At 41.9% G+C, this 27,388-nt stretch overlaps 1 protein-coding gene across 1 annotated transcript in view; it reads left to right on the top strand.

The window, feature by feature from the left end:
- LOC128015295 (transmembrane protease serine 6) overlaps positions 1-26,986 on the top strand; it is a 30,650-nt gene extending 3,664 nt beyond the window's left edge. The window contains exons 3-18 of the mRNA XM_052599007.1: positions 488-630; positions 771-838; positions 923-1,104; positions 1,199-1,240; positions 5,724-5,928; positions 6,009-6,145; positions 6,467-6,579; positions 7,489-7,598; positions 20,295-20,437; positions 21,350-21,448; positions 21,711-21,824; positions 23,518-23,634; positions 24,096-24,264; positions 24,328-24,599; positions 26,151-26,287; positions 26,380-26,986. Coding sequence (XP_052454967.1) covers positions 488-630; positions 771-838; positions 923-1,104; positions 1,199-1,240; positions 5,724-5,928; positions 6,009-6,145; positions 6,467-6,579; positions 7,489-7,598; positions 20,295-20,437; positions 21,350-21,448; positions 21,711-21,824; positions 23,518-23,634; positions 24,096-24,264; positions 24,328-24,599; positions 26,151-26,287; positions 26,380-26,541 — 2,213 coding nt within the window. The 3' untranslated portion in view covers positions 26,542-26,986. The remainder of the gene's footprint in view (positions 1-487; positions 631-770; positions 839-922; positions 1,105-1,198; positions 1,241-5,723; positions 5,929-6,008; positions 6,146-6,466; positions 6,580-7,488; positions 7,599-20,294; positions 20,438-21,349; positions 21,449-21,710; positions 21,825-23,517; positions 23,635-24,095; positions 24,265-24,327; positions 24,600-26,150; positions 26,288-26,379) is intronic.
- The last annotated feature ends 402 nt before the right edge of the window (positions 26,987-27,388 follow it).

Raw genomic sequence — 27,388 nt, 5'->3', positions numbered from 1 at the left:
TGTGCAGAGAAAGATGTGTTCTATTTTGAAATGAAGATTTAGTATATATTTAACAAAATGTGTTTTTGAGAAGAAAATTATCCATTTGGCCAATTGTGTTTTGTAGGTGTGAGTCTGTGTTAAGAGTTTAGAAAAAGTATCTGAAGTATGGTTAAGCGCTTGCTAGCAATTGAAAAAAACTGTAACTCTGAATCCACACTGTGTGTGTGTTTGTGTGGTGTGGTGTATGTGTGTGTGTGTGTGTGTTTGTGTGTGTGGTGTGTGTGTGTGTGTGTGTGTTTGTGTGTGTGGTGTGTGTGTGTGTGTGTGTGTGGTGTGTGTGTGTGTGTGTGTGTGTGTGTGTGTGTGTATGTGGTGTGTGTGTGTGTGTGTTTGTTTGTGTGGTGTGTGTGTGTGGTGTGTGTGTGTGTGTGTGTGTGTGTGTGTGTGTGTGTGTGGTGTGTGCGTGCGTGTGGTGTGTGTGGTGTGTGTGTGTGTGTGTGTGTAGAGTACAGGGTGTGGGTTCTGGAGCCGCGGCTGGTCCAGCAGTACACAGCCAGTGTTTCCATCCTGAATAAGAACTTCTCTGTGAGTCTGTCGAGTCACGAGAGCTCAGAGTTCAGAGCGGCGGCTGCGTCTGTGCAGAACATGGTGAGTCTGTCGTCCTCTGATCAAACCTGCAGCACACAGCTGGAGAACCAGCACGGTTTAGTCACCCATACAGTTAACTCTGAGTTTGAATGCATAGATGCAAACAGAACGTGGTTCATGACTGGATCTCTGTCTGACAGGTGGAGAAGCTGCTGAAGTCCACGGATCTGTCCAGATACTTCAACTCCAGCGCAGTGTTTGCATTCGGGTGAGGGTCTCTGCTCTCCGAGCGTCTGTGTGTCATGAGCGGAGATCTGCAGCATCTTCACCTGTTCCTCTGGTGTTCCTGTAGGAACGGCAGTGTGGTGGCTCATCTCTGGCTGCGTCTGTCGGTTCCTAGCAGCCGTGTGGAGACGGTGAGCGTCCAGCGTCTGAACGAGAGTGTGTTCAGAGAACTGCAGCGCTTCAGCGACGCTCAGCTGATCAGCAGATACGAGGGTTTCCATCTGCTGCTGCCCTCGCTCAGCTTCACCGGTAACACCGTCAAACACACGCTTGATGACTTCTGTCCTGCTTTTGTTCACTTGTTTTCACTGCTTTGTGTTGATTTGTGTTTTTCACTTTCCAGAAACCAACCCCAAAGTTATAGAACTTTTTAAAGCTACATTTGGTATGATTTTGATTCTCTTTTTCTTTTTCTAATTTTGCTGTGTGGTTTTTTAAATAATTCTTTTTTTTATTTTAATTCATTTTCATGCATTTCGATCACATATTTATATCAGTTATAAAACAATAAAGAGGCATAAAACAGTATTAAATCAACTTGAAAATAATTTATTAGATCACAAAATACACATCAGGGGCCCTATCTTGCACCCAGCGCAATTGACTTTGTACACCAATGCATGTGTCATTCCTATTTTGCACCCGCGCAAAGCGCGCTTTTCCCTCCACAGAAGCACGTCGCTAAACTAGTGAATGAACTTGCGCTCCCTGGGCGGTTCAGCGCAAAAAAGGAGGCGTGTTCCGGCGCAAACAATCCCTGGTGCTATTTTGCTGTTCCATTAAACAATTGCGCCACTGACCAGAAAAAACCTAGTCTAAAGTCAGTGGCGCGTTGCGCGTTGTTCATTATGCTATTTTAAGGGCGCATGCTTGACCATAATGTATAGCGTGCACAACGCGCATACACTTTGCTCGTGTAATCTACACAGATGCAACAGTTATTTTTGCAAATCATAAACTGTTACACTAAAAAAAAAAATATTAACACATGAGATGACGGAAATCATTGTGGTGTGCCACGAAGATGTGAAAAAATAGGCATAAATCTAGCTTACAAATGATTCAGGCTAATTGTAGTAATTAAGGATCAGACCTGTTTGCCCAATAGTGGCAAGACATATAGGCTATGTAAGGACATCTGACAAATATGTTTGTCCGTCAAGAACCAGGAAAAAAATCGATGAAACAATTGTGGCTATTTCCTCCCACGCCTGTTTAACCGACGCAATTTTGGGTGGGTTTCTCCCATCCCCATACAACACAACTTCTCTGTCTTTCACTGCTCTTACAAGAACATCAGTCTCCTCGGCTGTGAACCGCTCCTGGCGTGCGCCTGGTAAATACGCCATAATAATAGCAATCCATAATGGAACTTGCGCACCTGCTTTTAAAGGGAATGTTGGATGAAGTTCTGATTGGTTTATTTCAGGTTACGCCCAAACCACACCTATGAATAATGAAGCTACTTCAGACCAACCCATTTTAGATTTGCGCCGGGCGCAAGAGCCATTTATCCCGCCGGGAAAATAGCAACAGCGCCGAGACCCGCCCACAAACTTACTTGCGCTTCGCGCTTTGACACTTGCGTTTCAGATCGTTAAAATAGGGCCCCAGGTGTCATTTACTGCAAAGAAAGATAACAAACACACTTTAAGAAATTTGGCTTAATATATCCAGTAAATGTATGTTCATAGGAAAATATTTGTAGAAATGTAGCACTGCATCAGTGTCTCATCAATGGATGCTCTGCAGTGAATGGGTGCCGTCAGAATGAGAGTCTGATAAAAACATCACAATAATCCACAGCACTCCAGTCCATCAGTGAACATCTGGAGAAGACAAAACCTGAAACACATCCAGCATTACAGTTTTTTTTCAGTCGCTAACAAGCAATTGTCCAAGCAGTTGTCACATTTTCAAAACTCTAAACACAATTAGCGCAGCATCCGTCTATTGCGGCCATACCATTCATACATTTCATGTCGTTTTCACACAATATGGAGTCATTGAACACATTTCCACAATGCTTACATTTTCTGAACAGACAAGCTATACCTCCCAACAAAATTATGGATCTTTTTTGTAGTATTTACAAATGTTAACACACAACATCCCACAATAGCAAAAACAATGTTCCAAACCTTAGATACAGTATAAAAACCTCTGCTTCTGCAATGATATCAGTTCAAAAACAATATATCTTAGCTGATTTATGTTGTGTAAATTGGGCCAACCACAACTGATTCCAATCTGGCTTAGACTCAATGGCAGGGGTTATTTTTTTCTATTACATTGACACTTATACAATAAAAGGAGGACTTTCAAGAGTGATGTTTTTGGAAACAGAAACAGAAAAAGACAAACACTGTGTGAGAGGAGCAGGAGCAGTGAGAGATGCAGTGAGGGGAGCAGTGAGAGGAGCAGGAGCAGTGAGAGGAGCAGGAGCAGTGAGAGAAGCAGGAGCAGTGAGAGATGCAGGAGCAGTGAGAGGAGCAGGGGCAGTGAGAGGAGCAGTGAGAGATGCAGTGAGAGGAGCAGTGAGAGGAGCAGGAGCAGTGAGAGGAGCAGTGAGAGGAGCAGGAGTAGTGAGAGATGCAGGAGCAGTGAGAGGAGCAGGGGCAGTGAGAGATGCAGGAGCAGTGAGAGGAGCAGGGGCAGTGAGAGGAGCAGGAGCAGTGAGAGATGCAGGAGCAGTGAGAGGAGCAGGGGCAGTGAGAGGAGCAGGAGCAGTGAGAGGAGCAGTGAGAGGAGCAGGAGCAGTGAGAGGAGCAGTGAGAGGAGCAGGAGTAGTGAGAGATGCAGGAGCAGTGAGAGGAGCAGGGGCAGTGAGAGATGCAGGAGCAGTGAGAGGAGCAGGGGCAGTGAGAGGAGCAGTGAGAGATGCAGTGAGAGGAGCAGTGAGAGGAGCAGGAGCAGTGAGAGGAGCAGTGAGAGGAGCAGGAGTAGTGAGAGATGCAGGAGCAGTGAGAGGAGCAGGGGCAGTGAGAGATGCAGGAGCAGTGAGAGGAGCAGGGGCAGTGAGAGGAGCAGGAGCAGTGAGAGATGCAGGAGCAGTGAGAGGAGCAGGGGCAGTGAGAGGAGCAGGAGCAGTGAGAGGAGCAGTGAGAGGAGCAGGAGCAGTGAGAGGAGCAGTGAGAGGAGCAGGAGTAGTGAGAGATGCAGGAGCAGTGAGAGGAGCAGGGGCAGTGAGAGATGCAGGAGCAGTGAGAGGAGCAGGGCAGTGAGAGGAGCAGGAGCAGTGAGAGATGCAGGAGCAGTGAGAGGAGCAGGGGCAGTGAGAGGAGCAGGAGCAGTGAGAGGAGCAGTGAGAGGAGCAGGAGCAGTGAGAGGAGCAGGAGTAGTGAGAGGAGCAGGGGCAGTGAGAGGAGCAGGAGCAGTGAGAGGAGCAGAAGCAGTGAGAGGAGCAGGAGCAGTGAGAGGAGCAGGGGCAGTGAGAGGAGCAGAAGCAGTGAGAGGAGCAGGAGCAGTGAGAGGAGCAGTGAGAGGAGCAGTGAGAGGAGCAGGAGCAGTGAGAGATGCAGGAGCAGTGAGAGGAGCAGGAGCAGTGAGAGGAGCAGTGAGAGGAGCAGGAGCAGTGAGAGATGCAGGAGCAGTGAGAGGAGCAGGAGCAGTGAGAGGAGCAGGGGCAGTGAGAGGAGCAGGAGCAGTGAGAGGAGCAGTGAGAGGAGCAGGAGTAGTGAGAGGAGCAGTGAGAGGAGCAGGGGCAGTGAGAGATGCAGGAGCAGTGAGAGGAGCAGGAGCAGTGAGAGATGCAGGAGCAGTGAGAGGAGCAGGAGCAGTGAGAGGAGCAGTGAGAGGAGCAGGAGCAGTGAGAGGAGCAGGGGCAGTGAGAGGAGCAGTGAGAGGAGCAGGAGTAGTGAGAGGAGCAGGGGCAGTGAGAGGAGCAGGAGCAGTGAGAGATTGTTTTTATTTTAACCCCCAAGCCCCAACTTTTTTTATCTGGGCTTTTTGCTGTTGTTGTTTTTTGTTCAGAATGCTCTCATTGATATTTTGTTCACTGTAAGCAATACTGTCGAACCTGTTCTGTTCTATCATACCATGTTTCTACTGTACCTCCTGCAGTAAACAGTAAAGGAAAAAATTGCTTTTTACTGGAATGCTTTTGAATGTGAACATTACTGTACATTTGGACATACAGTTCTAACCAAGAAATTTAGTGTAAAACAGTGAATTGCATGTTTAGCATGCAAATACCTGTAAAACTGAAACATAAAAGTCTATGCAGTTTTTGTAATGTCAACAATAGCCAGTATTTTGAAACCTGGTGTACTTTGATTGACTGCATGTATCTTGTGAGGTGAAAACAAGTGTTATTCTTTGACAGAATAATTTAATTTTGAGTCAGATTTCCAGTGTTTTGGTAAAGTTGGTGTGTGCAGAGAAAGATGTGTTCTATTTTGAAATGAAGATTTAGTATATATTTAACAAAATGTGTTTTTGAGAAGAAAATTATCCATTTGGACAATTGTGTTTTGTAGGTGTGAGTCTGTGTTAAGAGTTTAGAAAAAGTATCTGAAGTATGGTTAAGCGCTTGTTAGCGATCGAAAAAAACTGTAAGATGATTTTAACTCAAACACATAGAGTCTATAATCCATAATATCACTTCCTCCAGTGAAAAAGTGTTCTGGTCTGAATCAGGAGAGAAATCTGCACAGATCAAGCAGTGTTTAAACAGATCTAAACTAATCTGTGAGAGACAACAGCAGATGCACTTGATTGACTGGAGTGCTGTGGATTATTGTGGATTATTGTGATGTGACTCTAACTAATCGTGCTGATCTGTATCAGTGGTAATATTTTGACTGTCCACCTGAACATCTGGACACTCGTCTGTCCGGAGGGTTATTTCTCCTGATGTCTCCTCACAGACTGTTATCACTACACGTCTCTGGACTCGGCGGAGCCGGTGGTTCTGGAGGGGCCGAACATGCAGCGCTCGTCGTGTCTGTGGCACCTGAGGGCCCCGGTGGGCTCCCGGCTGGAGCTCAGGGTGGAGTGGCTCCTGAGCGAGTGTCGCGATCGTCTGATCATCTACGACTCGGTCACGCCGTCAGACTCTCGCCTCATCACCTCGTGAGACTCGTACTCATCTCTGGTTCTGATCCTGAGTGTCAGACGCACAGATTCTGATCCTGTGACTGTCTCTCTCTCAGTCTGTACGGCTGCAGTCGATATGAACAGACGGTGCAGCTGCTGTCGTCTGCTGACTGGATGACGGTGGTGTGGAAACAGGGTCTGTACAGTTACAACGATCCGTTTTCACTGAGCGCACGAGCCTGGCCGGACCAGGGTAATCCATCACTAATCAATGAAATATTTCTGCATTTTTATTATTGTTTAATTTTGTATTTATATTTTAATAATTGTATTTGTTATTTGTATTTTTATATTTATATTTTCCGTAATACTCCATAGTTTTTGCAGGTTTTTTATCTGTATATTGCATTGCATTTTGGTGTGTTTTAGGGTTAAAGGAAATGTCCAGTTTCCACAACTCTACAGATTTGTTTCTTATAACGTGGAATTGATGCAGCTTGAATAGATATTTCATTAAATCACTGTAACTATTTTGTTGGAGGTTTTGTTAAGCGATCATGTTTTTGTGTATCAGATTGTTCCTACAGTGTTGTGTTAGAGACGACAGATGGCATCCAGGGCATGTTACAGACACCCTTCTACCCCAGTTATTACCCTCCCGACACCAACTGCACCTGGATCTTCACTGTAAGACTCTCATCAGACAATTCAGTGCATTTAATCATTCGGATCATTCACCCAAAAATGAAAATCCACTCACCCTCAAGTCATTCTAGCTGTACTGTATATGACTTTCTTCGTTCAGACGAATACAATCTGAGTTAAATAAAAAATGTCCTGGCTCTTCCAAGCTTTATAATAGCATTGAATAGGTGTTGAGATTTTGAAAGCCCAAAAAACTGAATCCATACATCATAAAAAAAGTGCTCCACACGGCACTAGGGTTTAAAAAGGCTGCTATCCTTCAGAATGTCTTTATTAACCCTCTGGAGCCTTGTGGAGCACTTTTATCTGCTTCAAATTCTAGATCCCCATTTATTGCCATTATATATTTTGGAACAACCAATAATAAATCATGGGTTATTTTCATTTTTAGGTGAACTATCCTTTTAACTGTACTTGCAGTCTTTAAAGTCGAAATCAGAATTGGCACTATTCATTTTCTTAAAGGGCTGAAGTGTAGCTTTCCTGTAGCTCAAACAGTTTGTCACTAGCAACACCAATTGGTTATAAAATTATTTTCAATCAAAAATTCCTTACATTTCACAAATTATTACAAAGAAGCAGCAAGTAACTTTGAATTAAATATGACATTTTGAAGAAGAAAGATTCAAGTATTTTTTTTTTTTTTTTGGAAACCATACCTATATAACATATGCAAAACTTTGAAAAATAATTTACAATGCAGTGAATGTAGACTGAGGCTTCAAGCTTCCAAAAGCACACAAAAGCACATTAAGTTAATTTGACTCATGCACTATTTTGCAGAGTATATGATGCTTTTCCAGTTGTTTTAATATGCATGATCTGTAACTGTATATGATGAGGGAATCGGCACAGTGTTTCACATCCGCGACTGTGTATCTGTGTGTTCAGGTGCCGTCGGTGGAGTTCGGCCTGACTCTGTTCTTTGAAGGATACGAGCTGAACCGTGCCAGTTACAGTCAGATGTGCACACAGGGCAGATGGAGCATCCAGAGCCGCAGGTCAGTCCATCAGAGCTCATCAGTACGGTGTGTGTGTGTGTCCATGTGTGTGTGTGTGTGTTGTTACGGCTGGCTCATATACCGCAACATAAAAAGGCAAACAAACAATTCTTCAAACAAAAAGAAAATAAATATTAGGGACAAAAAGATGTATAAGAGAGAGAAACATTGAAAGAGACTTAGGCTAATGTGCACCAATCTTTTATATGAACACCAGCTGATGGAATGCACCTGTGGCCCAACTAACATCTGCAATGTTTAGCCGAGCCAACAGGAGAAACTGGAAGGCGTAACAAACTTCCCCGCAAAAGTATTGCTCTAAGGAATTCAAATGAGGAAAAAAAAATCAGACCAGACATTCCTCACTTCACTTAATTCTGGCTTCCCTGGCCCTAGGAAACAAGACAGAAAGAAAACAACTGAAAAAATGGGGAAAAATATACATTCTCATTCTCGAGACTAGAGATGCTCCACTATCGCTGGCATCCACAGCTAAAGGCTGAGAAAAATCTGGTGCAACAAGCATGGGAGCACTAGCCAACAAGGCTTTGGCTCCATCAAATGCCTGTTGAGAAACAGTGGTCCACTCAAAAGGTACTTTGGTACTAATCAGATCGATCAAGGGTGCCACAATGGATGCAAAATTTGGGCAAAACCACAATAATCCCCAGCCATTCCCAGAAACCTACGCAATTCCCAATGGTTTGTAGGTACTGGAAAAGCACAGATAGACTCTATGTTTGCTTCAATTGGACGAACCTGTCCATTTCCCACTATTTTACCCAAGCAGTTGACCATAGCTTTTCCAGATTCACATTTTGCCAGATTTAATTTTAAAGAAGCCTCTGTCAAACGACAAAATAGCTCTTATTTTGACTAGGTGATCTGCCCAAGATGAACTAAACAAGACCACATCATCAAAATAAGCCTCACAACCAAACAATCCAGACAACACTTTATTAACAAGGAGCTGGAAGGTGGCTGGAGCATTTCGAACCCTGAATGGCACACGGTATTGGAGGAAATCATCAGGGGTCACAAAGGAAGAAAGTTTCCTTGCCCTAGCAGTCAGTGGAACCTGCCAGTACCATTTTAAAAGGTCAAATTTGCTCACAAACTTTGTAGACCCCACTCTGTCCACACAAACCTCTATGCGGGGTAATGGAAAACAGTTGGGTTTGGTGAATTTAGCTCACGATAGTCTGTACAGAATCTGTCGGATCCATCTGGCTTATTTACAAGAAGACAAGCTGAACTCCAAGCACTAAAACTGGGCTCAGCCAAGTTGTTATCTAATAAGTAAACAACCTCCCTTTTCATCAGTTCACGCTTCATAGGATTTACTCTATAAGCATGCTACTTAATTGGTAAAGCGGTATCCACATCAACATCATGTTCAATAACTGTAGTGCAACTAGGCACATTAGAGAACAAGTTAGGAAAAGAATGCACTAACTTAAGAATTACACTTTTCTCAGACAGAGAGAGATGGGGTAAATGATGGTCCAACTTTTCAAACATCTCAGAATTATTAAATCATCCCTCAATAACACCATGAGAAGGAAGATTAACTTTGTCATCCCCAAAGCAATCCAAGGAAACACTCTTTGAAGAGGAAATCCCCTTCCCACTCAAATGTGAAGAATCATCTGACACAGTAGTTACAAACCCAACAGAAGATGTAAGAGGAAAATCAGGCTTTAACAGATTTATATGGAAAACCTGTACTACCTCATGTCGTTCTGGGGTTTTCAGCAGACAATTCTGTCCAGGGAGGCATTTAAGGAGGGAATAAGAACTTGCAAAACAGCCTTAAAAGGGTTTTATTTACTAGAGGCAACAGCTAATACTTGGTCTCTAACCACAAAATTCTGAGACACTGCTTTTTTATTAAACAACCTCTCCATCTTACTCTATGACTTCCCCCAGTTTTCTCTGGGCAATTGCTCGAGCCTCATTCAGTCGATATCGAAAACCACTGACATTAATCCAGAAAATTTTTGGAGGGTTCAGTGGGGATCCAGTTATCAGCAAGAACCGCAGTGGGACCACGAACTTCATGTCCAAATACTAATTCATTTTGACTAAATCCAATTCTCTCCTGAGTAACCTCTCTAACACCCATAAGCAACCAAGGCAGCCTGTTCTCTCAATCAGACCCAAGTTCCACACAATATGACTGCAGCAATGACTTCAGGGTCTGATGAAATCTTAAGGGCCCCTTGACTCTGAGGGTGATATGCACTGGAAATGTTATGATTGATTTTCAATTGTCGGAAAAGCTTTAGTGAACTGACGGCTCATCAAATTAGAGCCCGGGTCCGACTGGATAATTCTAGGAATGGCAAATGTTAACAAAGTCAGTTAAAGCTTTGATGATAGATTTTGACCAGTCCTTGATTGAGGTAAAGGACCTACACAATCAACAAGCAAATACTCAAATGATTTTGACATTGCTGGAATAGGTTGGAGGGGAGCCACAGGGATTTTCTGGTTTGGTTTACCAGTAAGTTGGCACACATGACAAGTTTGAATAAACTTGGCCACATCTCTTTTTAATCCAGGCCAAAAGATTTTACTTTGCAATGGATCATATGCTTTCCTCACCCCCATATGTCTAGCCCGTCCATCATGAGCTAACCTGATCACAGACTGTCTAAATTTAAGAGCTACTACCACTTGAACATAAGCTTTAGCGACTGGTTCATGTTCGCTGACCCACTGTCTAAGCAACAACACTTCTATTAGAAAATAGCAGGATGGTAGCAATATCTCCTTCAATATGGATCATTGAAAACAAAGGTTAGAGTGTTACATTAGCTATCTGCTCTTGAATAAAATTCTACCTGAGGACATTAAAAACAGAGGGCAAAAAATCATCTGATACACCTTTCTGCTGAGAGACAAACTTCTCAGAAAAATTGTCAGATGAGTCCGAAGTAATGTTGTATGTTAAAGTCATACCAAGTGGTTAACCTTCAGCTCTCCCACCACCAACTTCATCTGATCAAAGACCACTCTCGCCCACATCATTTTCAGAATGAACAGGTAAAGTTTCCTCCATGGTTACCTCACTGTCAGGGTCTAAAGAAACTTCACCTTTCACACAGTCGGTCAGCTTTAAGTTGTTTTCTCTTGGCTCGGGTGACCACACAGGAAGGAAACACATGGGGCAATCTCTGGCCACATTCATCAGCACAATCTGCAGACACAGGTTAGGAAACTACAACGGTAGATGGTATAGGTTTTGATGTTCCCCAGACATTTCCCTGAGCAAGATCATTCCCCAGGATAAAAGCAACACCTGGCACAGGAAGAGAATATCTCACTCCAACAATCACACCAACGCTTACAAGATCAGAGGTAAGATGGACCTTGTGTAAGGGAACTTTTAATAAAGTAATTTCTATCCCTCTAATCAATACATCCTTCCCTGTTCCAGTCTAACCTGAAAGTGGAAGAACTCCCTTTAAACAAGAATAATTGAGCAGCCCCCGTGTCTCTCAGGATTTGCACAGAAAATATTCCCTCTTGTCCTGGCATAGACATGATGCCAGTATTGATAAATGGAGCATACTCTGTATAATTATCCCCAACATCTACTCATGTTATCACCTTCTTACCCACAGAATTCTGTTCATGAGGATTAATCATCAGCGGTCCAAGCCCAACTAATCCAACTGGTTTAGCTGACTTCTTTAAAGTGGTACATTCAGAAATTTTATGTCCAGCTTTGTGACAATAAAAGCAGACCACCTTACCTTTCCTATCTGATGAAAAATTCTGACTCATATAGTGTCGTCTGCCGCTGATCTGAAGAACCACGTTCAGTCTTGGGGTTTGTTTCCAGAAGAAAAGACTTTATTTCAAGGAGAATAAAACTGAGAGTTCTTTTCAAAGAATATCTTTCGAATGTTAGGTGCCTTTTCCTTTTATACAGTTTTTCTGTTTATACAGAGTCGTTTTCCATATATTTCATATAGTTTCCTTATGCTTACAACTCGATTCCTCCGTAGAGAGAAGGGGCCCCTTAGACTTGTTATGGTAAAGAACAAGGCCCACTTGTATGTTTTTCAGATGTTTCTCATCTGAGGGTCTGTATATTTCTGCCAGGCAGGGACATTTTTTTTACACAAAGGCTAGATGATTATAATGGAACTCTTACAGTATATATAAATGGGTAGATTCACCTTGATTATACCCGGGTTCGAATCCACTGTGAGACACCAATGTGTCCCTGAGCAAAACACTTAACCCCTAGTTGCTCCAGAGGCGTGCAACCTCTGATATATATAGAAATTATAAGTCACTTTGGATAAGAGCATCAGCTAAATTAATAAATGTAAATGTAACAAAAATCTTCTACATTCACAGGGGGCATACTTAACCCTTATGCATTGTTGGGGACATTTTCGTCCACTAGGGGATAAAGTTGAGTCTTATTTTGGCCACAACTTTCTGTGTGTTTGAGCTGTTTTGAAATTTTTCAAAAACTCAACAGTACACTGTGGGTAAATTCACTACCCTTTCGGTATGTATGTGGATGAAAACATCCACTCAATTAAACTGCTGTAAAAATGTATCAGATATTTTTTTTTTTCATAAATCTATTAATCAACCTCAGTCCTGATCAAAACTACCAAATGTTTAAAAAAAAATCCAAGATTTTAACTCTTTAATTACCAAGTTCATAAATCGCGGATCGCGGATCGTGAATCAGAATCCACTGGGAAATCGCGCGGCGGCGGGACATGCTTTTACATCAATGAACGGTGGTGTACAGATGTAACTGTGTTAAAGAAGACGTGCTGCTCAAATCTCGAAACACTCTTCATTAACTGCAAGCCGTTCTATTCGCCGCGGGAGTTTCACTCGTTCATTCTGGTCAGTGTTTACATCCATCCTCAAGCGCATGTGAGCTCAGCTTTACAGAAACTCGCTGATCAGATCACAGAGACAGAACAACAACACCCTGACTCTGTTTTAATCATTCTCGGGGACTTTAATAAAGCCAATCTGTCCCGTGAACTGCCAAAATACAGACAGCATGTTACATGTCCCACAAGAGACAGTAATATATTGGATCACTGTTACACCACAATAAAGGATGCATTTCACTCTGTTCCACGAGCAGCTTTGGGACGTTCTGATCACCTTCTGGTTCATCTTATACCGTCCTACAGGCAGAAACTAAAATCAGCTAAACCTGTATCAAGGACTGTAAAAAGATGGACTAATGAAGCAGAGCAGGATTTACAATCTTGTTTTGACCTCACTGATTGGAGTGTTTTTGAAGCTGCTGCCACCGATCTGGATGAACTCACAGAGACCGTAACATCATATATCAGTTTCTGTGAGGATATGTGTATTCCTACAAAGACTCAACTAATTTACAATAATGACAAACCGTGGTTCACTGCAAAACTCAGACAGCTCCGTCAGGCCAAAGAAGATGCTTACGTGAAGGGGGACAATGTCTTGTATAAACAGGCTAAATACACATTGGAAAAGGAGATCAAAGTGGCAAAGAGGAATTATTCTGAAAAAATAAGGACTCAGTACACTTCCAACGATTCCGCATCAGTGTGGAAAAGTCTAAAGAAGATCACCAATTACAAGACACCACCCCCCAGCACCGTAGAGAATCAACGACTGGCAGACGATCTGAACGAGTTTTACTGCAGGTTTGAAAGAACACCCATCACCTGCCCTGAACGCCTCCCCACACAACCATTCACACCCTTCACAACTCCTGCAACCAGCCCTGAATGCCTCTCCAAACTACCGTTCACACCATTAACAGCTCCTGCAACCCATCCTGAACACCTCTCCAATCAAGCACTCTCACCATTCTCACCTCCTGCATCCCCCCTCTCCCCCACACCTGCAATTCAGATCAGCGAGGATGCGGTGCGCCAGGTCTTCCGGAAGCAGAAAAGGAAAAAAGCACCAGGCCCAGATTGTGTTACACCAGCCTGTCTGAAATCCTGTGCTGACCAGCTGGCCCCCATCTTCACACAGATCTTCAACAGATCGCTGGAGCTGTGCGAAGTCCCTTCATGCCTCAAACGTTCCACCATCATCCCCATCCCTAAGAAACCCAAAATTACAGGACTAAACGACTACAGGCCTGTGGCTCTAACGTCTGTAGTCATGAAGTCATTTGAAAAACTGGTGCTGGCCCACCTGAAGGACATCACTGGGCCTTTGCTGGATCCTCTTCAGTTTGCCTACAGAGCAAACAGGTCTGTGGACGATGCAGTAAACATTGGACTGCATTATGTTCTGCAACACCTAGACAGACCGGGGACTTATGTGAGGATCCTGTTTGTGGACTTCAGCTCGGCCTTCAACACGATCATCCCAAACCTCCTCCTGTCCAAACTAAATCAGCTCTCCGTGCCCACCTCCGTCTGTCAGTGGATCAACAGCTTCCTGACAGACAGGCAGCAGCTAGTGAGGCTGGGAAAATACACATCCAGCACCCGTACAATCAGCACCGGAGCTCCCCAGGGCTGTGTCCTCTCCCCACTGCTCTTCTCCCTGTACACCAACGATTGCACGTCTAAGGACCCCTCTGTCAAGCTCCTGAAGTTTGCAGATGACACCACACTCATCGGCCTCATTCAGGACGGTGACGAGTCTGCTTACAGACAGGAGGTAAAAGAGCTGGCTGTCTGGTGCAGTCTCAACAACCTGGAGCTTAACACCCTCAAAACAGTGGAGATGATCGTGGACTTCAGGAGAAACACCCCTGCACTCCCCCCACTCACCATCATGAACAGCCCTGTGACTGCAGTGGAGTCATTCAGGTTCCTGGGAACCACCATCTCTCAGGACCTGAAGTGGGACATTCACATTGACTCCATCGTAAAAAAGGCCCAGCAGAGGTTGTACTTTCTCCGCCAGCTGAGGAAGTTTAACCTGCCACAGGAGCTGCTGAAACAGTTCTACTCCACCATCATCGAATCCATCCTCTCCAGAGTCTCAGAAGACTACAGAGAGTAGTCCGGACTGCTGAGCGAATCATCGGTTCAACTCTCCCATCTATTCAAGAACTGTACTTATCCAGAGTGAGAAAAAGGGCTGTCAAAATCACTCTGGACCCCTCACATCCAGCACAATCCCTCTTTGAACTGTTGCCATCTGGTCGACGCTACAGAGCACTGAGCACTAGAACGACCAGACACAGGACAAGTTTCTTCCCTCAGGCAATCCATCTTATGAACAGCTGACAATAATGGCGAACACACTACACTTTATATTTATATACACACACACTTTATTTATCTAACACACATACTTAGTATACACTTAAATTTTGCACACAATATATATGTACATACATAACTTCACTTTGTAATATACCTGCCTACAATTGTCATTTGTATATTGTCATTCACTGTCTACATATTTGTATTTTTTATTCTTTTATTATGTGTTTTATGTTCTGTCGCTGTCATTCTGTTGTACTGCGGAGCTTCTGTCACGAAAACAAATTCCTCGTATGTGTAAACATACCTGGCAATAAAGCTCATTCTGATTCTGATTCTGATTCTGATTCTGATAAATGATGTCACTGATTTGGAAAAAAACCCCCCACAAAATTGTTGTCTTTTTTTTTACCTTTTATCACAGTCTTGAGCATGTCAAAGATTAGTAACAAGATTGACTTTGCTGCATTGTTAGTTTTTGTGCAGCATTAGATTTTAAATTTTTCTCCCTCATTTGTTGTTGGTGGCTGTTTTTGCCCCATTGACTTCCATTATAACGACATTTTTTGATTGCAAAGTCATGACACCATATAATCATGTATTCTTGATTGTTTGTGGTTTTCCCTTTTGGGAAGATGTAAAAAAAATATTTTTACAGTTGATCACTAGGTGGGACCATTAACCCTTTAGATAGAACTGTGCAAAAAAAAGCTTAGTTTCTGACTTGTATATGGAGTTATATGGAGTATAAAAGCAAATTATAGTGTTTGTGTGTGTGTGAGATTCTTGATTGTTGGTGTTTTTCCCTTTTGGGAATAGGAGGTAACATTTGTTAATTTTTTTTACAGTTGATCACTAGGTGGGACCATTAACCCTTTAGATAGGCCTGTGCAAAAAAAGGCTTAGTTTCTGGCTTGTATATAGAAATATATGGAGTATAATAATAAATTATTGTGTGTGTGTGTGTGTGTGTGTGAGAGAGAGAGAGAGAGAGAAAGAGAGGGTGTGAGAGAGACCTTTGTGCCTTGATGTACAGTATCTGAAAAAATCAAAATATGCAACTCATGCTCTCAGAACTACATGGAGTAAACAATAAAAAAGAAGTGTGTTTATGCACCTGCTGCCTTTTGATGGTGAAAAGTACAGATGGCCTATATGTGAAATGCTCGTCTTTTCTTGATGGTAAAGCCAGTTTAAAACCTTAAAATCCTGTAAAAAAAAAAAAAAAAACTTTGCATCAAATTTATGAACAATCTATTATGAACCAAAATGCAATACCAACTTCAAATAAGCTGCAGCTCGCTGGAGGGGTCAAGCTGCATAATCATTTCTAAAACTTTGGTACAAGTCAAGCCCTTTCTCATGTTGCTTGCTGCTCTTCTCACCATTAAATATCCAGCATGACGGCATGCAAGTGCTTAAATCCACGTACTTTGCTTTTGTTTAGTCTATTCACTTGTTAAGTCTGACGTCACGTAGCAGCGCTTCCGTGTCCAAACGTTCTATCAGTTACCACGAGAAAACAACAAAAGGTGCTAACAAAAACTCACAATGTTATAGAATACTAGCGAAAAAGTTATAATCTTAACCTTTAACTCTATACCGAAGTCCCAGATAGCCAGACAATGAAAATATAAATATAAAAAAAATATATAAAAATTATTTGTGTTTGGGACTGTAGTGTATATCGTAAGTTTGAAAGCGTTTAGCTTAAATTATCAATATGAATAAACAGTGTTCATTAACGGCTCCTGAGGTCATATTCCCAAGTGAAGGGAGTTGAGGCCTGGACCCAGAAACAGCGCTTCTTAACAACCGAATACTTTCACCACCATTAAAAGGCAGCAGGTGCATAAATACACTTTTGTTTACTCCATGTAGTTCTGAGAGCTGAGGTGTACATTTTGATTTTCTGAAATACATCAAGGTAAGTGCACAAAGGTCTCTCTCACATAAACTTGTTAAATCATCTAAACCAACAACATGTATGTTAGACCCTATACCATCTAAGCTCCTAAAAGAGGTGCTTCCAAAAGTCATAGATCCTCTTCTGACTATTATTAATTCCTCATTGTCATTAGGATATGTCCCCAAAACCTTCAAACTGGCTGTTATTAATCCTCTCATAAAAAAAACACAACTTGACCCCAAAGAACTAGTTAATCTCGAATCTCCCTTTTCTGTCCAAGATACTAGAAAAGGTGGTATCCTCACAATTATATTCCTTCTTAGAGAAAAATGGTGTATGTGAGGATTTCCAGTCAGGATTTAGACCGTATCATAGTACTGAGACTGCTCTCCTTAGAGTTACAAATGACCTGCTCTTATCATCTGATCGTGGGTGTATCTCTCTATTAGTTTTATTGGATCTTAGTGCTGCGTTTGACACAATTGACCACAGCATTCTTTTGCATAGACTTGAACACTTTGTTGGCATCAGTGGAAGTGCATTAGCATTGTTTAAATCGTACTTATATGACCGTCATCAGTTCGTAGCAGTGAATGAAGATGTATCATATCGATCACAAGTGCAGTATGGAGTACCTCAAGGCTCAGTACTAGGGCCGCTACTCTTCACGCTTTATATGTTACCCATGGGAGATATCATCAGGAAACATGGTGTTAGCTTTCACTGTCATGCTGATGATACTCAGCTCTATATTTCTTCGCGGTGCGGTGAAACACACCAATTTGAAAAATTAATGGAATGCATAGTCGATATAAAAAATTGGTTGACGAGTAATTTCTTACTGCTAAATTCAGAAAAAACAGAGGTGTTAATTATAGGACCTAAAAACTCTGCTTGTAATAACCTAGAACACTGTCTAAGACTTAATGGTTGCTCTGTCAATTCTTCGTCATCAGTTAGGAACCTAGGTGTGCTACTTGATCGCAATCTTTCCTTAGAAAGCCACGTTTCTAGCATTTGTAAAACTGCATTTTTCCATCTCAAAAATATATCTAAATTACGGCCTATGCTCTCAATGTCAAATGCAGAAATGTTAATCCATGCATTTAATGGATTACTGTAATGCTTTATTGGGTGCTTGTTCTGCACGCTTAGTAAACAAACTACAGCTAGTCCAAATTGCAGCAGCAAGAGTTCTTACTAGAACCAGGAAGTATGACCATATTAGCCCGGTCCTGTCCACACTGCACTGGCTCCCTATCAAACATCGTATAGATTTTAAAATATTGCTTATTACTTATAAAGCCCTGAGTGGTTTAGCACCTCAGTATTTGAATGAGCTCCTTTTACATTATACTCCTCTACGTCCGCTACGTTCTCAAAACTCAGGCAATTTGATAATACCTAGAATATCAAAATCAACTGCGGGCGGCAGATCCTTTTCCTATTTGGCGCCCAAACTCTGGAATAACCTACCTAACATTGTTCGGGAGGCAGACACACTCTTGCAGTTTAAATCTAGATTAAAGACCCATCTCTTTAACCTGGCTTACACATAACATACTAATATGCTTTTAATATCCAAATCTGGATTTTTAGGCTGCATTAATTAGGTAAACCAGAACCGGAAACACTTCCCATAACACCCGATGTACTTGCTACATCATTAGAATAATGGCATCTACGCTAATATTTGTCTGTTTCTCTCTTGTTCCGAGGTCACCGTAGCCACCAGATCCAGTCTGTGTCCAGATCAGAGGGTCACTGCAGTCGCCCGGATCCAGTACGTATCCAGACCAGATGGTGGATCAGCACCTAGAAAGGACCTCTACATCCCTGAAAGACAGCGGAGACCAGGACAACTAGAGCCCAGATACAGATCCCCTGTAAAGACCTTGTCTCAGACGACCACCGGGACAAGACCACAGGAAACGGATGATTCTTCTGCACAATCTGACTTTGCTGTAGCCTGGAATTGAACTACTGGTTTCGTCTGGTCAGAGGAGAACTGACCCCCAACTGAGCCTGGTTTCTCACAAGCTTTTTTTCTCCTTTCTGTCACCGATGGAGTTTCGGTTCCTTGCCGCTGTCGCCTCTGGCTTGCTTAGTTGGGGTCACTTCATCTACAGCGATATCGTTGACTTGATTGCAAATTAAAACAGACACTATTTCAACTGAACAGAGATGACATAACTGAATTCAATGATGAACTGCCTTTAACTATCATTTTGCATTATTGACACACTGTTTTCCAAATGAATATTGTTCAGTGCTTTGACGAAATGTATTTTGTTTAAAGCACTATATAAATAAAGGTATTAAGGACAGTCCAGATATATTCTGGCCATTTTAGAGAAGCAACTCTTTCAAAATGGGGTAAATACTAGTCTACATCTCGCTCACCAAATGGAGGAACCATCTTAAGGTTTTGACCAACATTAGAGGACATCTACTCAACCTGTACAGATTTAGAATCTTCCGCTTTCTTAATTCCAGTTCAAGCTCTAGCTTCCTCATCTCATACTTCCTCCGTTCACATTCACTACGCTCACACTCCTGTTCAAGTTCAAATTTTTTTTAACTGAACCTGTTTTTCCCTTTCTTCAGTACCCTCAAAAGATATTCTCTCTTCCGTTCTACACAAACATCCAATTAATTCCTCCTTTAAAGTGGCATAACTAGCACATAGTACCAACACGTGGAAAACATGCTCTCTTTATAATATTTAACAAAGAACAGGGAGAAAAATAGAGAACTCACCAGGATTTCCATTGGCTTCACAGCTCCGATATGCCTGCTTGTTGAAACTATCCTAACTACTCTTCACAGTGCTGCTGGGCTCGAAGAAACTTGAAAAGCTGAACTTCATAATAACCCTTGTCCAAATGAGTTCAGCTGCACGAGAAGCCAAGAACAGGATTTCCTTCCAAAAACTCCAAAGAAAATACAAAGAAAATCAGCAAAACAACAAACAGTGTTCCTGATGGAGCGCTTATACGCAGCCCAGCTGAAACACTCTAACTAACCGGCGTGCAAGCCAATAATCACAGGAAAATACTGAAGAGACAAAAATAAAAAAAACAAACGCTCAAAACTCTGAGATAAACTCCCATTTTATTTTACGGCTGGCTCATATTCTGCATCTTAAAAGAGGCAAACAACCAATTCTTCAAACAATAAACCAATTTATTGTTACAAAACAAGAAAACTATGATTAAACAATCAAAAAATAACTGACCTCTAGGAGGGAAAAACATGCATGTGAGGTAACAAAAGATGCAAATATTCTGACTCTAAAAATCTATAAAAGGAAAGAAATATTAGGGACAAAAAGTTGAGAAAATTGAGAGAGACTTACACTAAGGCACACAAATCTTTTATATGAACACCATCAGTGGTCTAATTACTGATGGGATGCACCTGTGGCCCAACTAACATCTGCACTGTTTAGCCAACAGGGAGACACAAGAAGGCGTAACAGTGTCCATGTGTGTGTGTCCATGTGTGTGTGTCTGTGTGTGTGTTCCCATGTGTGTGTGTGTCCGTGTGTGACACTGGTGTGTTTGTGCACAGGCTGTGTGGTGTCCGAGGCTTACAGCCGTATGCTGAGCGAATCCACCTGCTGTCCAACACTGTCACTGTGTCCATGACCTCTGAGGTGTCTCTCACCGGCCCGGGCCTGCAGGTTCACTACAGCATCTTTAACCAGTCTGATCGTTAGTACACCTCTGCATTTAACTTTCTTAGTACATGTTTACAGGGGCCATGAAATGCAGTTTCTGATTTTTATCTTGTTTTAGTTTACACTATAGTTGCACCAAGAAATGCCAAATATTAGTAATCTTAATTTCAAGGTGTGATTCCTCTCACAGAAACTTAAGTAAACGCCCACTGCTGTGATTGGCTGATTCATTGCACAGTAGCCACGCCTCCTTCACAGCATGTGGCGTGTTGTGATACTGGAGATGGTGAGCTCTGTGACAGAACTGTATATGTTTAAAATAACTCGACCACAATGATTACAACAGTCCGTTTCAGCGTGGAAATGGCTTTTGCTTACATGATTGCGTCATTTTCAGTAGATAATGTAGTTTCGAAAAGTACTATTATTATTTGTTGTGTTACAAAACAGATTAAGTAGGTTTAAGAAAAGACTTTGTTTCTCATTCATTTGTCAACAGTTTAACATTTATTTTGGTTGCAACTTTCATGCTTAGTCACAAACTCTGAAACTTAAAAAGTTTTCACCCCTGGCTCTAAATGCATGGCGTTTCCTTCAGGAGCATCAGTTAATGTTTGAACCTTTTTTAATAGTTGTGTTTGAGTGCCTCAGTTGTCCTCAGTGTGAAAAGATGGATCTAAATTCATACATTTACTGCTGGAAATGGTTCAGACAGAAGATTTAGCATTTCTTAAAAAAATATACAGTTATAAGTGTGTATTTATATATAAATATAACCACAGGTAAGAAAGAACAGTAGTTATGCTTTGGTTTACAGGTGAGCACCACTAATCATTTATACTTTAAACTGAAGGAGTTAGTTTGGAGTTCTGAAACTCAGATGTGTAAAAGTCAAGATGGTTTTGATTCTCATCACATGACTGTGTGTGTGTGTGTGTTTGGTCAGCGTGTCCCGGTCAGGTGCTGTGTCATGTTAACGGTCTCTGTGTGCCGGCGTGTGATGGTATCAGCGACTGCCCCAACGGACTGGATGAGAGAAACTGCGGTAAATCCCTGTCTTCACTGCATGATGCTCGAAAACACTTATGACTAATAGAAAATGACATTTTCTTCTGAATTCTAAAAAAGGAAGTGAACAAATATGATCAGAAGAGTGTGTGGGCTCAGAGATATGAAGATCTCAGTCCAATGAAATTGTGAAATGCAAAAGAAAAGCAGTGAATGGAAAAACCTTCTAACTGAAACAAGAAACAGCTCCAGCGATCATAACTAAAGGTGTGTGTGTGTGTGTGTGTGTGTGTGTGCAGTGTGTATCGCTCAGTTCCAGTGCTCAGAGGACAGTCAGTGTGTCGATCACTATAAAGTGTGCGACCAGCATCCAGACTGCATCGAAGGCAGCGACGAGGACAACTGCACTCACGGTACCTCACACAAACAATCACTTCTGTAGTTTCTGTACTGAGCTGAAGATATTTCCTCTCCCCTCACCATCACAGAAACTCTCACATATCAGGATATTCATTCAACAAATATATGTGTGTTTCTAAACCTGTATTCTTTGACATTTGTTTCCCTCAATATAGATGAAACCTGTACAATCTTTATCTCACACACACTCATATATGGATGAAACAAATATTATCATATTCATATTCTACCTCAAAATCGAAAGAGAGAAATCATATTTTACATAAAATTAAGTCTTTTTCAGAAAGAGTTTTTGCATTGTGACATTCATTTCCTGATGATTCAACACATTCAATTCCTAAAATTGAAATTGAGCTTTATTTATCATCTGAAAACTGAATATAATATATTTTCATTGACGTCTGGTTTGTTCGGAGGACAATATTTGTCTGAGATACAACTATTTGAAAATCTGGAATCTGAGGGAGCAAACAAAAATCTAAATATTGAGAAAATCATCTTTAAAGTTTAAACATTATCTTTACTCAATATCCTAATAATTTTTGGCATAAAAGAAAATTTAAAAAGATCATTTTGCCCCTACAATGTTTTTTTTGTGGCTATTGCTAAAAATATACACCAGCGACTTAAGACTGGTTTTATAGTTCGGGGTCACATTTATGTATTTACATAAGCATGAATTTAATGCAGTAAAAAATACTAAGTGTAGAATAATGTGTGTGAGAGAGATGGACTGAGCGAGTGTGATTACTTCATTCATTCTTCAGCTCAATCTCATTTTCACAATAAAACATGAGTCTGAATGTCGGCTGAGGAAAGCGATATCTTTGTTGTACTATCCTTTCATCTGTTAAAGGTGATTTCTGATGACAGCGCTGGTCTGTGCATATGTTAACCACGTCTTACAAGCTGTTATTAAAAGTAAAAATAATTTCCGTTTCAGTCTCTTTCAATATAAAAGTCACTTGTTCGTCTAATGGCGGAGTAATGTCACAAAAATCACCATCACGAACACACACACACACACTGTTTCCCAATACTAAACACTACTATGTATATAAAATATTATTTATTAAATAATAAACAACAACAACAACAGCCAACATTAAAGTTACATAAAATATAACTTGATGAGATTTTGCCTTCAGTCGAAACTATTTGCTTTGGAACAAAAAATTGATTAAAGAGACCAAAGACTGTCAGTCAGAATTACCCAAAACAAATGATATGTTTATCCACTATAGAGAGATCTGAGCCAGCTGCAAACTTCAGAAGATCTGCTGCTCTCGACGGTTTCATGAGTCCCAAAACGCATGTGCAAATAGACTTTATCTTTATTAACAAACCTTGTATATTTGAAGTCCAAACAAGTACATTCTCACCTAAAAAACTCTGATACAAAAACAGTATTATTTAAAAAAATTTAGAGGATTTGGGCGTCCGCTATGACGCTCGCTGTGAGAAATACTGGAAGTGGAATAATACAATTGGGGAAGGGGCGTTCCTGTGGTGATACCAGTACAATATCTCACCCTTCTCAACCAATCAGATTTGAGAACCAGAACGAACTGTTGTATAAATATGTTTATAACTAGCTATATATATATATAAATAAATAAACAGAGGTCTGTGGAATGTACCCAGTAAGCAAAGTGAACATGTGTGTGTGTGTGTGTGTGTGTTCAGGTATACCATGTTCTGACTGGACGTATGTATGTGGGGATGGAACATGTCTAAAGAAGCCAAACCCAGAATGTGACTTTATCACCGACTGTCCTGATGAATCTGATGAGAAATACTGCAGTAAGAGCATCACATTGTGTGCGAGTGTGCGTGAGTGTGTGTGTGTGCGTGAGTGTGTCTGTGTGTGTGTGTGTGCTCTTGTTTTTGTATCATATCAGGACACAACTCTGTATAATGACATGGGTATGACACAGGTATTACAAGGAGAGGGTGACTTATGAGGACATAACCCATGTCCCCATTTTCAAAACACTTATAAATCATACAGAATGAGTTTTTTTGAGAAAGTAAAAATGCACAAAGTTTCGTGTCTATGGAATGTCCCCATTTTTCACAAAAACAAATGTGTGTGCAAATGTGCGTGCATGTATGTGTGGGTTTGTGTTTGTGCGTGTGAGTGTAAAATAGTATGTGTGTGTGTGTGTGTGTGTGTGTGTGTCTGTGTGTGTGTGTGCGTGAGTGTGAGCTAGTGTGTGTGTGAGTGAGTGCATGTATGTGTTTTGATCACGTTCTCTCTGCAGACTGTGGACTGAGGCCGTTCAGCAGTCGTGTGGTGGGCGGGACCGATGCAGTGGAGGGGGAGTGGCCATGGCAGGCCAGCCTGCAGATCAATGGGCGGCACATATGTGGGGGGGCATTAGTCTCCGCCCAGTGGGTGGTGTCTGCGGCTCACTGCTTCTCTGATGACAGGTGAGCGTCTGCATCTGTCTGTCTGTGGTCGTTCTGTCCCGCTGAACGCGTGTCTGTCTGCAGATTCTTCTCTCCATCTGTGTGGACCGTCTATCTGGGTAAACTGCGTCTCTATGGCAACAGTCAGACGGAGGAAGCCATCCGTGTGTCTCACATCCACCTGCATCACTACTATGACGACGAGACGCACGACTATGACGTGGCTCTGCTGCGGTTGGTGCGGCCCGTGTGGTCGGGGACTCTGGCTCATCCGGTCTGTCTGCCACCACAGACGCACCAGCTGGAGCCAGACGTGCTGTGCTGGGTGACGGGATGGGGAGCGCTGCGGGAGGGAGGTATCACATCCCAATAACACCTGCAGCATCTCAACAGAGACACCCTGTAGCCACTGTTCTTGTACACTTTGAAATGGATAGTTCTGAATCTGGATGTGAAGAGATGAGCTGTGGTGAAGTGTAGACACGACCTAAACTAACACGCCAGGTACCATGTAAATACAGACTGTTGCTAAAACCGAAGGGTGTAGTTCACTTAAAGCTGCGGTAGGGAACTTTTGACGCTCGAGCGGTTAATAAACAGAACTGCTTGCGTCTTGCTGAAGAACATCGTAGCCGGATCTACTTCTCTCTGTTTATGTCTATGAAGAATCACAAAGGTACTGGGTTACTCCGCCGCGGTATCCCCGAAGCAATCTAAAATAGTCCGAATATAAACACTTATTATAGGTGCACCCTAGTGATTCAGGACAAGCCAGAAACACGGTTTGGAAAATGGATTCATGGTGTACTCGCTTATTATATACATTTTTTTACATTTTGAACACAAACAAAGTTACGGACCGCAGCTCTGATTGGTTGTTTCTTACCGGGAGCGATGGAGTTTCTGCAAATGGCAATAGGACACTGGGAGGAGCCAGAGGAGCTTGATTTATACACAGATTATCTGTCTCATATTCTACTGTCAGGACATAATGACAGGTTTAATAAATATGTAAAAAATATTTTTTTACAAAAGTTCCCTACAGCACCTTTAAAAGAGAAAAACCTGTCATCATTTACTCACCCTCAAGTGGTTACAGACATGAGTTTATTTTTTCTGCTTAACACAAAAAAAGAAGTGAAACCAGACGGGTGACGGCAGACTTCCACCGGACATTAGTGGCTACCAACAAGTTTGGTTACTAGCATTCTTCAAAACACCTTTCTTAAAAATACTCACACTGAGTAGATTGAATATTGAGATGTGGGCGTGGCTCTCGGCGTGCAGGGGCGGAGTTTAAGAGCTTTAAATGATTGGAGAAATCCTGCAGAGAGAATCACTGAAAGATCCAGTTAGGAGATTTGAGTAACGATTACGAGCCAGAAAAATAAAAAATTAGAAAAATAAAACACATGCAGAGATCTATAACATGCGAAATGTCTGTTAAAATTTTCATGCCGAGTTTAAGGCCTCCCTGCAGTTTCCCACCAAAATAAAAGCTGTGGTTAACATTTAACAGCAAACAAATCAGACAGCCATGCGTTAGTATTGTAAATACTGTTGTTCTGCAAAATGAAATGATTACTATTATTTCTATAGTAATAGTATTAGTAATATTCGTTTAATTTTTAATAGTTTTTTATTATTTCTTTAGTTTAAATATTCCGTAAACGTGATGTAAAGTGTGATTGATGTGTTTGAGGGACCTGTAGAGTTTAGCTCCAACCCAAATCAAGTCTCGTCTTTTCCACCCTGGTGAATTTGCAAAACATGAATCCACCAAAACTGAGTTATGAGGAACAGAATCACGAGGTGTCCTGATTGTTGTGTGTCTGTCTCAGTAAGAGTGACTCCATCGGCTTCGAGGAGTGATGGTATTACTGTATCTCTCCGTCTCCTTCATCTAGGAGCGGTCAGTGATGTTCTGCAGAAAGTAGACGTGCGATTGGTCAGTGAAGATGCCTGTGTGCGTTCCTATGGTTACATGATCACGCCCAGAATGATCTGCGCTGGGTATCGCAGCGGAGGGAAGGACGCCTGTCAGGTGACCGTCTCGATCGTACGCTGTAACCCTGATGATGTGTGTGAGCTGCTGAATTACACGCGTGTGTGTGTGTGTGTGTGTTTCTCTGTCAGGGTGACTCCGGCGGGCCGCTGGTGTGTCAGGAGCCGTCTGGACGCTGGTTTCTGGCCGGTGTGGTGAGCTGGGGCCGAGGCTGTGGGCGTCCAGACTATTATGGGGTTTACACGCGCATCACCAAACTCAGCGGCTGGATCAAACGCCTCGTTTCCTCCTGAGCTCATCTGGGAACATTAAAGGGAAAACCCTCCAGCGTTCGGTCGCTGTGCTCTAAGCTTCATGGGAAATGTGGTTTGATGATTCAGCTGGATTAGCTGCTCTCCAAAGGACATGCTTTTATTTGTAGTTATTTAGATAAAAAATAGTCCAGATTAGTGTTTTAAGATGACCGTTCACCCAAAACTGAAGCCTCTGTCATCATTTTCTCATGCTGACCCAAACATGCACGACTTTCATTCTTTCGTAGAAACTGAAGCGAGAAATTCTGTAGAATTTCACAGCATCCGGGAGAATCAATGATGATGCAGTTTTATTTCACTTATTTCAGTTCTTTTCCTGTAAAGCAGAGCATGTAGAGTAGCTGACAAGTGGAAAGCAATGAAATGAATGTATGAGCAATACAGATTCATATTTGCTGGAACAAATAAAGCCTTTGTACAGAAACTCTGGTGGAGGTTTTCTGGGTGAGATCTGGAGCTGAACACAGTGATAAAGAGTTAACATTACGTGTAGTAATAACCTTTATAATTCCATTATAATGAAGAAAGTGTGGACACGATGTGAGTAATAGATCAGTGTGCTCTAGTAGTTCTTGGGAAGGTTTGAAAAAATAGTAATAACTGATTAGCTAATAGTGAATCAGATTTGACTAAGCACTATTACTAATTCATTAATCAGAGCTTATTGTTAGATACTAGTAGTAACTCAATACTCGTGTGTACTTGTGTGGTTATTCATTAATGAAGGAACAATATTATAATATAGCTGCAAGCAGCGATGGCGGGCTCAAGCCGTCAGTGCAACACCACCCCGGTGGCATCGGGAAAACTGTGCCCAGCGGGCATA

This window comes from Carassius gibelio, chromosome A6, assembly GCF_023724105.1.
Source record: "Carassius gibelio isolate Cgi1373 ecotype wild population from Czech Republic chromosome A6, carGib1.2-hapl.c, whole genome shotgun sequence".
Taxonomy (NCBI): Eukaryota; Metazoa; Chordata; class Actinopteri; order Cypriniformes; family Cyprinidae; genus Carassius; species Carassius gibelio.
This window is presented reverse-complemented; position numbering and strand designations above follow the sequence as displayed.